Source organism: Mastigoproctus giganteus, chromosome 11, assembly GCF_048544385.1.
Source record: "Mastigoproctus giganteus isolate SK-2022 chromosome 11, ASM4854438v1, whole genome shotgun sequence".
In the NCBI taxonomy this organism is placed as follows: domain Eukaryota; kingdom Metazoa; phylum Arthropoda; class Arachnida; order Uropygi; family Thelyphonidae; genus Mastigoproctus; species Mastigoproctus giganteus.
The window spans coordinates 13,818,988-13,833,748 of record NC_143585.1 but is presented as its reverse complement, the minus strand read 5'-3'; the positions used below and the strand labels follow the sequence as shown (position 1 = coordinate 13,833,748).

Genomic DNA, 14,761 nt, shown 5'->3' with positions numbered 1-14,761 from the left:
ATACATAGACAAATTTTAGACTAGTTTTTCTTATATATTTCATACTTTGGAAAGGAACCCCTTTATTACTATGGGAGCCATAACTCAGTATTTGCGTTTTCGATATTCACGGCATTTCTCAGGAACGTAACCCCCGCTATTCGTGGGGGTTTACTATATATTTAATATTACTGTACTTATCCTTAATATCTTTATAAATTAGGTAGCTGTTAGGGTAACTAAGCGTAGGAACAGGTGCATGTATACTTGCATGTACGCCAATGCCAGGAGTATAGTTAATAAATTTGATGAGCTTGAAGTGCTAGTCAAGACATTGGGATATCAGAGACGTGGTGTCACACAGATAAAAGCAGTGCAGAATTGGAATTTGGGGAGTACAATGTGTACAGGAAGGATAGACAGGACAAGAAGGGAGGAGGGGTTATGCTGTTAGTTAAGAAACAAAATCTAAGGAATTGCATCCAATTGATGTTGGTGGACAATGCAGTGTCAAGTCTGTTCAGTGTGAAATAAGCACTGGGAAAGGAAAAATGAGAGTAGGTATGTGTTATAGGCCCAATGAATCTGATGAGTATAATGAGCAATTGGGCAGACAAATAGTGTGGGCCAGTATATCAGAATGTCTTATAATGGGGGATTTTAACTTTCCAGATATTGACTGGAACTTGTCGGTTGATCACGCACACTAGAAAGACTTTTGTGGATTTATTGGATGACTATTTTCTACAGCAATATGTTCGAGAGGCAACCAGAGGGAGTAATACTTTTGATCTGATTATCAGCAGTGATTATTCATGCATTAAGAATTTGCAGATAAAAGAACCACTGGGTGACAGTGATCAAAATGTACTGATGTGGGAATTACTTAAAGATGTAACTACCATCAAGGCTAAAGGCTTTTGTTTTTGTAAAGGTGACTACAGAGGTCTCAGAGTTTTTAAATTCTGTACAATGGAATCAACTGATGATGTTACCAACGTTGAATTCTAAATGGGAAGCCTTTGGGGACTTAATTTTGGAGGTTAGTAGTCTTTTCATTCCAACTAAGAAATACTGTTGAAGGATGTCAGATGCCTAAATGGATGTCAGATGAATTAATGAGGTTCGTTAATGAGCGAGTTGAGTTTTCTTCTCATTAATTTGTGAATTAATGTGAAGAAAAATATATGGAATGCATATAAAGTATCAGGTGACACCGAAGCCTACGGGAGGTATAAACTAGTCTGTAACGAAGTCACAAAGGAGGTTAGGCAGGCAAAGGCAGATTACAAGAAATCTTTGGCAAAGGATGCAAAGACTTCTTTACTTATGTAAACTCTAGAAGGAAAGGAATGAATCAGAATGGACCACTTAACATAGATGGTTTGACTATTGATGATCATGCTCAGGTAGCTGATAAACTGAATGAGTATTCTGCATATACATTCACACATGAGTTATTCAATGAGGAGAGTGCCAGAAATTTTTCAAACGCTAACAGGGAGCTAAGTGATTTTTTAATCACTGAGAGCAAAGTGGAGGAGAAATTGTTGAAGTTAAACATAAGGAAGGCACCTAGGGTGGATGGGATCTATCCAGTTATATTAAAGGAGGCAGCGAAGGAAGTAAGCAAACCCTTAGCCATAATAATGAGACCTTTCTTGGGCTGAAGGGAGGTCCTCGTGGATTGGAGCTGTGCAAATCTATCACCAATTCACAAAGGGGGTTCATCAAAAGGCGACACGAGTAACTATAGACCTATCAGTTTAACTTGTGTTCCATGGAAAATAATGGAATCACTGGTTAAAGAAGCATTGCAGGATCATCTAGACAAGACTGCAGTACGAGTAAGACACAGCATGGGTTTGTTAAAGAGAGGTCTTGTCTGACCAATCTGATTGGATACTATGTTGTGGTCACAAAGGAACTGAATGCCAAAAATAAATTTGATATCATATACTTGGATTTCAGGAAAGCTTTCGATACTGTTGCACATGAAAGACTGCTGTACAAATTGGAGAGGTATGGCATTAAGAGTAAGTTGCTACAATGGATAAAGGGATGGCTGAGTAGGAGACGACAGAGAGTGGTAATCAGTGGACACTGCTCTTCAATCAGGCACCTGCGAGATGATCTGACTGAGGTGTATAAGGACTTGAATGGGTTGAGCAAGCTGAATGCTGATGGGATTCTTCCTCTTGCTCAGACTAAGAACCTGAGGGGGCACAGTTTCAAATTGAGGAAAGATAGTTGTAGAATAGATGTGCTGAAATTTGCCTTTAGCCAGCGGGTAGTTGATTGGTGGATCAGACTTCCCTCTTTTGTTGTAGAAGCTAATAGCCTAAATAAATTTAAGGCTGAGCTGGACAGGCATTTGGAACAAATGGAGGGGTGAAATGGGATGGTTTTTTTTTTTTTTTTTTGGCTGATGCTGCATAAGCTTGCTTTCTTGCATCGTATGCCTCTACTAATGTTAATGCTAAATACTTCTTGCTTTTGCTGGAATGGTCATTAGTCTCAGGGGCACTTGCTTCTGAATCTGATTTTCCATCCATATTATTAACAGCTGTTCCATCTTCAATGTAGCACCTGAATGTTGTTTTGTGATCAATGCTAATCCTAAGTGCATTGATCCTTTGACATGTTATTTTATATGTGCACTGTCCTTTAAATTAGTATTCATGTTGAAGCAGCGGGACCTAATTTCCTTGCAATAGATGACAAACTTTGTCCTGCTTCATACTTCTTAATCATTTTCATCTTCATTTCTAAATCAATTTTGTTTCATTTCCTGGCATTACCACCACTTCCACTTTCTGTCAAATATGATAACAATGAAAGGGTAGTGCAACTTCCATTATAAATATGACCTTTTAGAGAGATAAATAGCTTAGTTATGTAGCGAAATTTTCAACTTACAAGGACTTGGGAATGAATTACAAAAAAAAAAAAAAAAAAAACAATGTGTTATTGGGTTCACAATGCGATATTTTCACAATACCTCAATCTATTCCTACATGATGCAAAATACGTTTCCTCGATTTTTTTAAGTTTCCACCGGCCGGCAAAAACTTACGCAAGGTCGAATTTCTGAGTACTGCGTAAGTTGGGAAGTTGCTGTACATTTAAGTGACTACAGATGACTCTGTTGTTAGGGAAATATATTGTGCAAAAAAGGATAGGTGGAACAGGACCAGGGTATGGTCCTTGAGGTTGTCACAGACATTCTCTCAGATATGCCAGACAAGCTGAATTTGCTACATGGGAGTCTAAAACACTGATGGAATTGATATTTGGGTGACACTCAAGTCAAGTGGACCCAATTTCGGTGAAGTCCGGACGGTCTGTGACAGCCGAATCCTCTGCTTGCACCTTCACTATGGTGGGACTGTTAGTAACAGTCCCACCATCGTGAAAGGGTCGAGGTGTGTCGCCCACACCACATGGAGGAACGCCGCCCCTCTATTTTACCAGACAGTACTAGATAACTCTCATCAACCGGTGAAATACCACCACTTTGCTTATTGGAGGCTTGAAGTGGTGGAACCCATGTTTAGTCTCTAGAGCTAAGTTCCGGTCAACACTTCCCTATCTTTTCCATCATGCAGTATGATTGATAACTTTTGAGGTTATGATGAACGTCGTGGCGAGATCCAATATTCCTTACATTTCGAGGGTACAGCTCTAAAACGGTGTTCGCAGGCCTGCCGCTAGTTAGTACACCGGACCAAACCTATTGGTAACTCTCTAGGAGGCTTCCGGATCAGCTAGTGTATAATCTTGCTACCTCTACTCTGCCAGATAGTGACTGGAGGGAGTTCGAGTAGTGTGTATGCGGGGAGCATTGTCGAGGCCACGTTATGTCAAGGAGCTGGGTATATTCTTACCACGTGTAAGCCATATCCAAAAATTTCATTACTTCATATAGCATGTCCCACCCACTTTTTCTTACTATTGAATACACCATGAATTGTCAAACTAATAGAGCAAGCTTATCTGCGAAAAGATCTAAACCTCCCAAGCACTTCCTAATTCATTTCACAAATATATGTGGTCTCAATTCTAATCTCAACAATGTCCATTTCCACTTGCAGTCTGCCAAACCCCATGTACTTTTTCTGACAGAATCTCAGTTATCGGTTGATTCAACTACTGCTCATCTCAGCTGCCCAAATTATTCGCTGTATGATTCCTTTCGCCTCAAAGGTGGTACTTGTGCATATGTCCGTTCTAATATTCCCTGTCAGAGACTTGGCAATTTGGAATCTCCTCTCTTTGATCTTCCCTGGCTTAAAATCTCTCTACCTCATTATGTCAAATTCATCTGTTGTCTCTATCGTTCTCCGAACTCCACTAATCACTTGGAGCTCTTTGACTTACTCTCTTTGCAACTTGACTTTTTCCAGTCCAACTTTCCTAACAGTGAGGTAATTTTCCTTGGTGATTTTAATGTTCACAACTCCAGCTGGCTTCCGTTTTCTAGTCACACCGACCCAGCAGGTTGAGATGCTGAGGCTTTTGCAATTACTAATGACCTAGCACAGTTTGTTCATTTACCTACAAGAATACCGGACAATCCTAATCATACAGCCAAAACGCTTGATCTTTTTCTCACAAACAACCCTTCTAAGTACAAGGATGAAGTGAGAGGTCCTTTAGGCACTTCAGATCACAACTTGGTGATTGTCTCTTCTCCAATGGAACCTTTATCTCATGGCTATTCCCAACCTCGTATTGTTTGGCATTACAAGAATGCAAAATGGGATGACCTGCGAGACTTCTTTTCTTCTTTTCCTTGGTCGGATTACTGTTTCAAAACTTCTGATGTCACCGTTTGCTCAGATCGTGTCAGTGAAATTATTCTTGCAGGAATGGAATCCTTTATCCCACACTCCACTTTAAAATCTCGTCCTTTATCTAAACCTTGGTTTTCTAATAAATGTGCTAAGGCTGTTCAAGAGAAGAATATGTTGCGTATCATATTTGGCTTGTTTCTAATTCTTCGGTTTCATTTTTTGTCTACACAAAAGCTCACAGCAATTGTAAAGCAGTTATTAATCAGTCCAAATTGGGGTTTGAACAGGCTAAGAGTAGAAAACTTGTTTCTTGCCCTAATGATAGCCGAGCATTCTGGTCTCTTGTCAAAGCTATTGGCCGCAACTTTCAATGCCTCATGTGGTCTTCCGTCAAAAGGACCTCAGAAGGATTTTGATGAATCTGGATGCTAAGAAAGCTTCAGGTCCTGATGGTATTTCTCCACTTGTTCTCAAAACCTGTGCTCCTGAACTTACTCCTATTCTTTGCCGCCTTTTTTCACTTTCTTATTCCAAAGGTGTTTTTCCTTCTGCTTGGAAATTTGCTCATATCCAGCCAGTTCCTAAAAAGGGCGACAAATCCCTCCCATCCAATTATCGTCCCATTGCAATTACTTCTACTCTTTCTAAAGTAATGGAGAAATCAATTAACCGCCAACTCTTAAACTACCTAGAAACCTTCCGTCTGATCAACGATCGCCAGTATGGATTCCGTCAGTGTCGATCCACTGGTGATATTCTGGCTTATGTTACCCATTTATGGACTAATTCAATGGAAAGGTTCGGTGAAACACAAGTACTTGCTCTTGACATCTCAAAGGCTTTTGATCGTGTTTGGCATAAAGGTCTTCTAAACAAGCTTCCATTTTATGGTTTGCCAACTGTTTTTAGTAATTGGTTATCCAGTTTTCTCTCTGATCGCTCACTGAGGGTGATGGTAGATGGCTCTCTGCCTTCTAACTTCTCCACTAATGCCAGTGTCCCCCAAGGTTCAGTTCTTTCCCCCACTCTTTTCCTCTTGTATATCTATGACCTTCTTCCATTGACTAGAAATCCTATCCATGGTTTTGCCGATGATAGCACATTGCATTCAACTTTCCATTTTGAGAAACCTTGTCCTGCTCAATCAGCTTCAACTTCTCGAAAATCTGCTACCAATTCCTTAAATGCCGATCTTCAGGTAATTCTCCAGTGGGACAAAGACAACTTAGTTGATTTCAACCCTTCTAAAGCTAGGTCTTGTCTTATATCTCGCAAAAAGGATTCTTCTTCTGCTCCTATGCTTATCTTTAGTGACACTCCGATTTCTAGGAAAAATCATATCTCTTTTGGGGATTACCCTGACTTCTAATCTCTCTTGGCATAAGCACATTACAAATATTGCTTCCTGTGCATCTAAAAAACTTGATTTTCTCTTTCGCTCTCGGCGTTACTTTTCTTCCAAACAGCTGCTCACTCTGTATAAATCGCAAATCCGCCCTGCCGTGGATTATTGTTCCCACTCGCTTTCTCATAGACGTACTGTGTCTGCTGCAGGCCTCTTCTACAGATACTTCCATGGGCACTGTTCTTCTGAATTGGCTTCTATAATACCAGCTCTTTCTTTCAAAACAGTCCAAACACGTGCCGCACCAGCCAACATCCATTTACTGTCCAACTTCAAACCCACAGAACCAACTTTTCATCTTCCTCATTTATTCATTCAACTGCCATTTTCTGGAACAACCTTCCTTCATACGTATTTCCTGAAAATTACAATCTACAGAAGTTCAAGTCCAATGTCAACAAATTTCTTTCATCTTCTCAACCTCCAACCCAAGCACAGTACTAAGTACTATAGGTTCTAATACCTCTCGTGTTTGGAGTTCACATAAAAAAAAAAAAAAAAAACCTGGAAGAGTGTTGGTATTAAGGGCAAGTTACTGCTATAGATAAATGGATGGTTGAGTGGGAGAAGAACAGAAAGTTTTTATCAATGGAGATTAGTATTTATTAATGATACTGATGAAGGCACATCAGGCTTAATGTCCAAATTTGCAGATGATACAAAGGTTGGCAGTAATGACAATATGCTACTGCAACAGGATCTAAAAAAATTAGGCAGATGGGTTGGCAATTGGCAATTAAAGTTTAACATTGACAAATGCAAAGTACTAAATAGGGTTAGCAGTAACCCCTAGAGTAATGTACCAGCTGTGTGGTAATACACTCTGGGTAGTGGAAAATGAAAGAGATCAGGGGAAGGGTTTCTTTTTCATTTTCCATTGTGCAGTCAGAAATGATGTTCTCTGGGCAGTTTACACAAGCTGCCAGGACAGCTCATGGGGTTTTGTCAACGATATACAGAAATTCTGCTAGCAGGAATAAGGAGGTGATTATTCCACTGTATAAGGCAATGGTCAGGCTACATCTTGAGTACTGAATACAGGTCTGGGGCCCTCATTTTAGGAAGGATGTGGAGCTGCTGGAACAAGTAAAGAGAAGGGTAATCAAATTGGTGAGGGGAACAAAAGGGTGCTCTTAAGAAGAAAGGCTTCAGTGCTGAAAACTGCAGTCTGGAGACCAGGCACCTGCGTGATCTCATTGAAGGTATTTAAGGCTTTCAATTGATTGAGCAAGCTCATTGCTGATAGGATTCTTACTCGTGCTCAAACTACACATATGAGAGGACATAAATTCAAACTGAGGATGGCTGCAGAATAGATGTGTGGAGGTTTGCCTTTGGACAACGGTTGAGTGATTGCTAGAACAAACTTCCATCTGTTGTTGTGGAAGTTGATAGCTTAAATAAATTCTAGATAGAACTAGACAAACTATTGGAGGCCAGATGAAAGCCTGAGTCTAGATAACTGGAGGGAATGAATAGGTTAAATGGGAAGTTTTTTTTTTTTTTTTGTGGCTGCTATATAAGCTTGCTTTCTTGCATCATTTGCCATTATTAATACTAATACTAAAGTTGGATACAAAGAAATGTCAAGAAGACTGACATTCGACAAACCGTTGTGAGGGCGGGTATTCCTGGGAAACATGTTAGTAAAATAAGCTAATACTGGCTTTGGCTTTGATGAGAGCATGCTAGTGCTACAATAAAAATATGTGCAAGGAAGTTCAGAAGTACTAGGGCGGTGGTGGGGGTGGGTCTAAAGTTTGGGCATTTTCTATAATGCCCTAAAACAAGGACATCCATGCTTCTCTTATTTATACATACAGGGTAAGTCAGAATTATGTATACACAGTAACAACCCATAATTTGTGCATGTTAATGGAAGGGAGTTCATGAAACTCCCTTTCATAAAGAGTAGTATAAAAATAAGGTGTGCTATCCTGTTGAAAAAATATATACAGGGTGTCTCAAAAATATTGGTACAAATGTTTAGGGGAGGTAGGTAACATCTAGAGGAATGTGAATCGCATAGGAACCCATAACCGGAAACGTCACCGTAAGTCGGTACATGCCGCTGTTCATCAGTTCGCGAGAGGAAAAATTTCTGGTTTACTCATTCAAGCAGTAGTCGCCGCACGAAAAGCATGCATCGATATACGAACTGTGAGCTGGCAGACATGCACCTAGTGTACAGATTAGCAGAGGGCAATGGACGAGCCGCTCAACGAATTTATGGAGAATGCTTCCCAGACAGACATGTAATGGACCACCGTTTGTTTGCACGTGTGTATCAAAATTTGTGCGATTATGGGTCATTTAGAGGTAACAGGAGTAGTGCGGGCAGACCACATTCGACACGAACTCCCGCCATGGAAGAAAGTGTGCTGAATACCGTCCAGAATAATCCTACTACCAGCACACGTGCCACTGCCTCTGCCTTAGGAGTGTCTCGTTGCAGTGTACAGCGTGTCTGACACGACGATTCCTTGCGCTCCTTTCATCTCCAAAGGGCTCAGTTACTGCTCCCCCAAGATCATCCTGCACGTGTGGCTTTTGCGCAGTGGTTTCTCCAAGAAAGTGTTCAAGACTTGAATTTTCCAGCCTATGTTTTGGTCACGGATGAGGCTTATTTCACTCAGGAAAGCTTATTCAATCAGCACAATGCTCATGTGTGGGCTCGCTCATGACAACCCACATGGTGTGCGCCCCCATGCGGCACAACATCACTTCTCAATAAATGTGTGGGCAGATATGGTCAGTGACTGCTTAGTCAGCCCATACCTGTTACCATCCCACATGAACTCTGCTAAATATCGGATCTTTCTTGAACAAGTTCTACCAGGGTTACTTGACGATGTTCCAGCAAATGTGAGACGCAACATTTGGTTTCAACATGACGGGGCGCCTGCCCATTATGGAAGGTGTGTTCGTGACCATTTGAACAGGTGTTTTGGGCGTCGATGGATTGGCCGTGGTGGACCCGTTGCCTGGCTCCCACACTCACCTGATTTATCGAGCCTTGATTTCTTTCTGTGGGGGGCGGGGGGAGGGGGGGAGGCCCTCAAATCTATCATGTATGAATGTGTTTATAAGAACTTTAAAACCAGCTTTGGTACAGAACTATCCCTATAATTTTGTTAATGTAACTTACAAACATCTTTTATTTAACTGTTAGTTACTTTCAGTATTATGCCTTTCACACAAGTAAATAAAAAGTTACGTAAATATATTAAATAAACTAGATGCAACTAGGCATAATTAAAAGAAAAACTATGATTGTAGTGTGAAAGGCATCATTTCATCTGTATCTCATATTGTGCTCATCCTTCACAACGAGTTACCAAGTATTGCACTACGTCAAATAAGTAATGCTTCACTAAGTAACTATTGTTACTTAGTCTCAGTGGGCAGCACCACCCAATTGTGCAATTAACTTCACAACTGAGTTGCCATGTTGGTAATACCAAGGTACCTGCCCACCCACTGATGGAAAAACCAACTAGCTTTGAAACGGTCCCGTCTGGGTGGTGGTGTCCACTGAGAATAAGCAACAATAGTCTTCTCTATTAGTGAAGTGTTACTTATTTGAGGTAGTGCAATACTTGGTAACTCGTTGTGAAGGATGAGCATAATATGAGATACAGATGAAATTATGCCTCTCACACTACAATCATAGTTTTTCTTTAAGAATTGTCTATTCTGTGGTGTATCTACACTGATATAGAATCCTAAGCTCTTCAAATATTATTGAATTGCATTTAGTTTAGGCGCCTCCGTAGCCAGGTGAGCAGGAGTAGCAGTGCATAATATGGCCTTAGCTGCTAATGCGCCTAAAAACCAAATAACAACAGCATTTAGTTTATTTAAATATTATCACGTAAACCTTTTGGCATCTCTCACTGTGTGATTAACTGTGTTAGTCTTTCCATTTCAATCCTAGCCCGGCCTAGCCCTAGTTGCTTGCAGTGGAACAGCTATCTTTCCCGCTGCTAAAATTAATTCTTTATTTTTTTTTATCATTGTTCTTACAGTTAAACTTGCAAGTCCTAAATTTTGGCACACATCCGCTTGTCTTTGACCGGAATCAATTCGCTTCAAAACGTCTAATTTGATTTTCAAATTCAGTCTTTTTCCTTACATTTATAGTCTTCGTATTGCGCTCAGATGTTGTTGCTTTTGCCATTATTAACTCTTCGTAAATGTAACTGCATTGGTTGCATCAATTATGATACAATGTTCAAGTAAACTGTCCATTACGCACGATGTTTAATACTGTACTGAGTGATGACTAAACTTCGGATAAATACATATAACTCAAATATTACAAGCAATATAATTGATCATTTTTTTAAATGTTGATCTCCGAACTACATGACAAGTCACTGTACTGCAATTAAATTAGCGCGCGACAGAATTTCACTGAGTGTGGGAATATTTCTCAGATCGGCGTGGGAAACGTTTTAACCGTATTTTTATATTCATTTTCAAGCTATCGACTCCATCAAATGAAACGATTTCGTTAAATATGCCAAAAATGCAATATGTAACAGAGTTATAGTCAGATACGGGTTATAATATAAGAACAGCGTTATAGCGAATCAGCGTAAAGCGAACCACGTTATAACGGGGGCCTGCTGTAGTTGTAAGAAACCCTGACATTATAGCCACAAAGATAACCCAACTTTGCCCAGCCTGGGCCGTATGTGCCCACATTTTTACAGCGCTTGGAAACTTTTAGGTCGTCGCCCTATACTGCCGTCCAGGCGAAGATATTATCAGGGCTATAAGATACCTTCAAAGTGTACTAAACACTCTCTCAGGAGGGAGAATTATTATCAGAGCAGATGTAAACTGCAGGTCCCCCGCGTGGTACAGCACAACACGAGATTGGCGAGGAGCAACAAATGGCCAAAGACTGGAGGACTACCTGGGTAACTCCCACTTCAGAATCCTCAACCAGCCAAACAACCTCCCCACTTTCAGCCGCACCCGTTGAGAAGCCACCATTGACATTTCTCTGGCTAGAAGAAACACAGCCAGCTATATCTCCGACTGGAAGGTCCAAGATGACTGGACAACCTCAGCCCACCGAGCCATTACATTCAGGATAAAAAAAAATCACAATAGACAACCCATTTCCAGAGTAATGCAACATAGATATGCAATAGAAAAAACTGGGACACGTTCAGGGGTGCCCTGCTGGAAGTGGTGGGACAACAGCAGCAGAAACTCAGGCAAACTCAAAATCCAAACCTTCTTCAAAAAGAGATCACCGCCCTTTTAACACAAGTCTGCAATGCCACAATTAAAATGAAAAACCTTCTCCGGGGGCAGTGCCCTGATGGAACAAGGAGCTTTGAAGGATGAGGAAGGACGTGCAAGCCAAACAGAAAGCGTACCAAAGGGGGAGAAGATCCTGGCCTGATGTGAAGGTCGAAGAACTTAAACAAGTACAGTAATACCCCGAAGTTACGCGACAGGTGGGTCCGACAAAAATCGCTTAAGTTGAATTCGCGTAAGTCGGGGTACAACTTTGCATATAAATACATATAAATTTTGTTTAATTGGGAGACCAAGGACTAACAAAAACACTAGTTTAGAAAAAAAGTTATTTCGATGTTGATGGCTTCGTAAAATCTAACAAATTTGTCACACAGGAAGAACTCCAAGCCGCAGCAGCTCTTATCAAGGGGCGAAAATGTCAGGGGCCCAACCTGTTCGAGCCTGAGATTGTGAAGAAGGTTGTGGAGCTTGCCCCGGAGCTGTTGCTGCACCTATTCAATCTCTGCCTGCACACTGACACCTTCCCGGATGACTGGAATGTTGTAAATGTGAAACTAATTCTTAAAAATCTGACAAAACCACCACATCTATCAAGTTCATACAGGCCCATAGCCCTATTGTCCTTATGCAGCAAGCTCCTAGAGCATCTCCATGTACAGATCCAGAGCCACTACAAGAAAGCAAACCTGGTATCACCAAACCAGTATGGCTTCAGACTGGGGCACTCCATGGTTGATGCTCTACAGGCACTGCGAACTCAGGCCCGCCAAGTGGACAGGAAATACTTCCTGATGATTGCAATTGATTTCGAGGGGGCATTCGACACGCTATGGTGGCCGAGCATCTTCTGCACTCTCAGGCAAGCATGTGCTACACACTGCTGCTCCTGCCCACCTGGCTATGGAGGCGCCAATGTGGAAGGACCTGCCAGAGTACTTACTTCTAATGAGATCCCTCTATGCCTGACCTGCCTCCTTGGGGTATAGTGTGGGCAATGGGGGGGGAGGTCCCACTAGGGGCGGCACCTCCGTAGCCTGGTGGGCAGGAGCAGCAGTGTGTAGCACACGCTTCTTGATTAGACCGGGATTTGAGCCCGTGACCACCAAATACGGAGGATGTGGAAAGGTCAGGGAATGACCACCGCATATCCCCGGAGCAATATAGCCTTAGTTGCTAATGCTCCTAGAAAACAAACAACAACCCACTAGGGGCTCTACAGCTAAAAGGTCAGAGGAAAAACACAACATGACACTGCACAACATAAACATATACGTTGCACTTTTTAAAACCCCCCGGCCTTCACAGTGTTCTGTGTTTCACAAACAGAGTACACAACATGGGGACCCTGGGGCCATTAGGCAATGAACACTTTACCCATATGCATTACTTTGCATTTGACAATGTTAAACTTCAGTTGCCACTTCTCAGCCCATCTGCCTAACTTTGTTGATTTTAAGAATTATGAGAGGGATATTTGTTGATGACACCCACAATTAACTGATTCCATCAATAAAAAAAAAAGTATCTACATAAAAGCTAATGAGTTTTAGGTGAATCTCCCCACAAAGCCAACAAGGTTCACAGGAATTCATACCTTGTACATTACCTTGGCTGATGCTGCATAAGCTCATACACTTGCTTTCTTGCATCACATGCCACCACTACTACCACCACCTTGTTTAAAATTCATAAATTTTAAATCACCATTACATCCACTGTTGTTCATATGTTTATTATTAATAAAAACAGCCAAAAGTGCTCACTCAAAAGTGGGGACATTGCAGTGTTCTGCAATGTCCCCACTTACACATGGTGTATCTGTAAGGATACCCCATATGCAAGTGTTCTTAAATTCTTAAAGAGTTCATCAATTCAGGATATCCTATATTTCGGGATTTTTTTCATACCCAGTGCTCCCTATACACCTGATGCGAACCAAAGTCCAATTCATTTGCCTACACAACCAAGCTTCATACTAGTTTGTTATTTGACGTATGTTGCAGTATCTGTATTTTATGTCTGCAAGTTTTTCAAGGCGGCATATGTACTGTGCTCCTAATACAGTGATATGAGGATGTCATTTTTTTTATGTTGTCTCGAGTGTGATTAACTTATGGCGTCTTCTTTCTGGGCAGCTAATTCCTAGACCTCCATGGAATCCCCAACTAGTTTAAGTAAACACGTTAATGATCAGAAACAAACTAAAAGTGTGAATTATCGGTGCCTTCGTTATACCACGAGATTTGAAAGTAAACATAATAAAATATTCTTTATAAAAAACATAACACGCCCGATTTCGTTCTTCCCCGAATGCGATAAATAGTGGCGCCTCACTGTGTTGGTAGCCACACGAACCCTAAACGCCGAAAACATGCTTCTTACACGTGTAACGAATGTTCCAGTATTTGAGAACGAGTTCTGCAATTACAAAATCGCGTAATACGTTTATAAAGATGTACAGCTGGCCAGAATATATAGTGCTTTAAACTAAACCACAAATGTATTTATTTTGCTAAGCATATTAAGATAAATGAATAGAAACATCCTAGAAGTAATATATAACCATGCGATAGTACATTATCACTACAGCTTGAATGAAAAGATTACATTACCTTTACCTGATCTTTAACGCCCATTGTGGCCAAAGTTCTGGACTCACACGCTTATAAAATACATAAATAAGACTAAACAAAAAAAAAACTAAAAAAAGAGCGCAAAAATATGTATAAATTCACTGTATATCTAATCTAAGCACCACCGAACTTTGTTTAGCTTAGTAAAATGTACAAAACGATACAAAGACCAATAAGAAGTCGGTATTCTGCGTACAATTGGCCCCCACGTTATAGACGTTTCTGAATGTCCAGAGATTTGCAAAATTCAACAAAATTAAATTACTAATACTGTAATCAAGTATTTTACACTCAAAACTACGATGACTCGTTTTCTTTTCTAAACACACTAAAGAAATAAACTTGGTGGAAAATAAATTTAGCTGAAAGTATTATTCATTTCAATCAGACTCCTTAACGTGCTAATGTTTTATTTCACGAATGCTCGTAGTAGAGAAAGTTGTTTGAAAGCGATGGCACAAATACCATTCCGACACTACATTAAATCCGAAAGCTACTATAGTTGTTAAAGTTGATAAAAATCGTGTGAATCGTTCAGCAATCTGGCGGGGGATCATATACCATTTCACCTCTGTTCAAAATTAACGCATTGGTCTTCCGTAGCCGAGTGGTAAGGAGTGAGAATGCAGTAGCACACGCTCTTTGAGTAGACTGGTTCACGCCCCTGA

At 40.7% G+C, this 14,761-nt stretch overlaps 1 protein-coding gene across 4 annotated transcripts in view; it reads right to left on the bottom strand.

Moving 5' to 3' along the window:
* LOC150077729 (putative palmitoyltransferase ZDHHC13) overlaps positions 1-14,151 on the bottom strand; it is a 121,123-nt gene extending 106,972 nt beyond the window's left edge. For 3 of the 4 annotated variants that reach the window (XM_090385546.1, XM_090385542.1, XM_090385543.1), the window contains exon 1: positions 14,073-14,151. In XM_090385546.1, coding sequence (XP_090241672.1) covers positions 14,073-14,096 — 24 coding nt within the window. In that variant the 5' untranslated portion in view covers positions 14,097-14,151. The remainder of the gene's footprint in view (positions 1-14,072) is intronic. The other variant, XM_090385545.1, reaches the window with a different exon arrangement.
* Between the last annotated feature and the right edge of the window lie 610 nt (positions 14,152-14,761).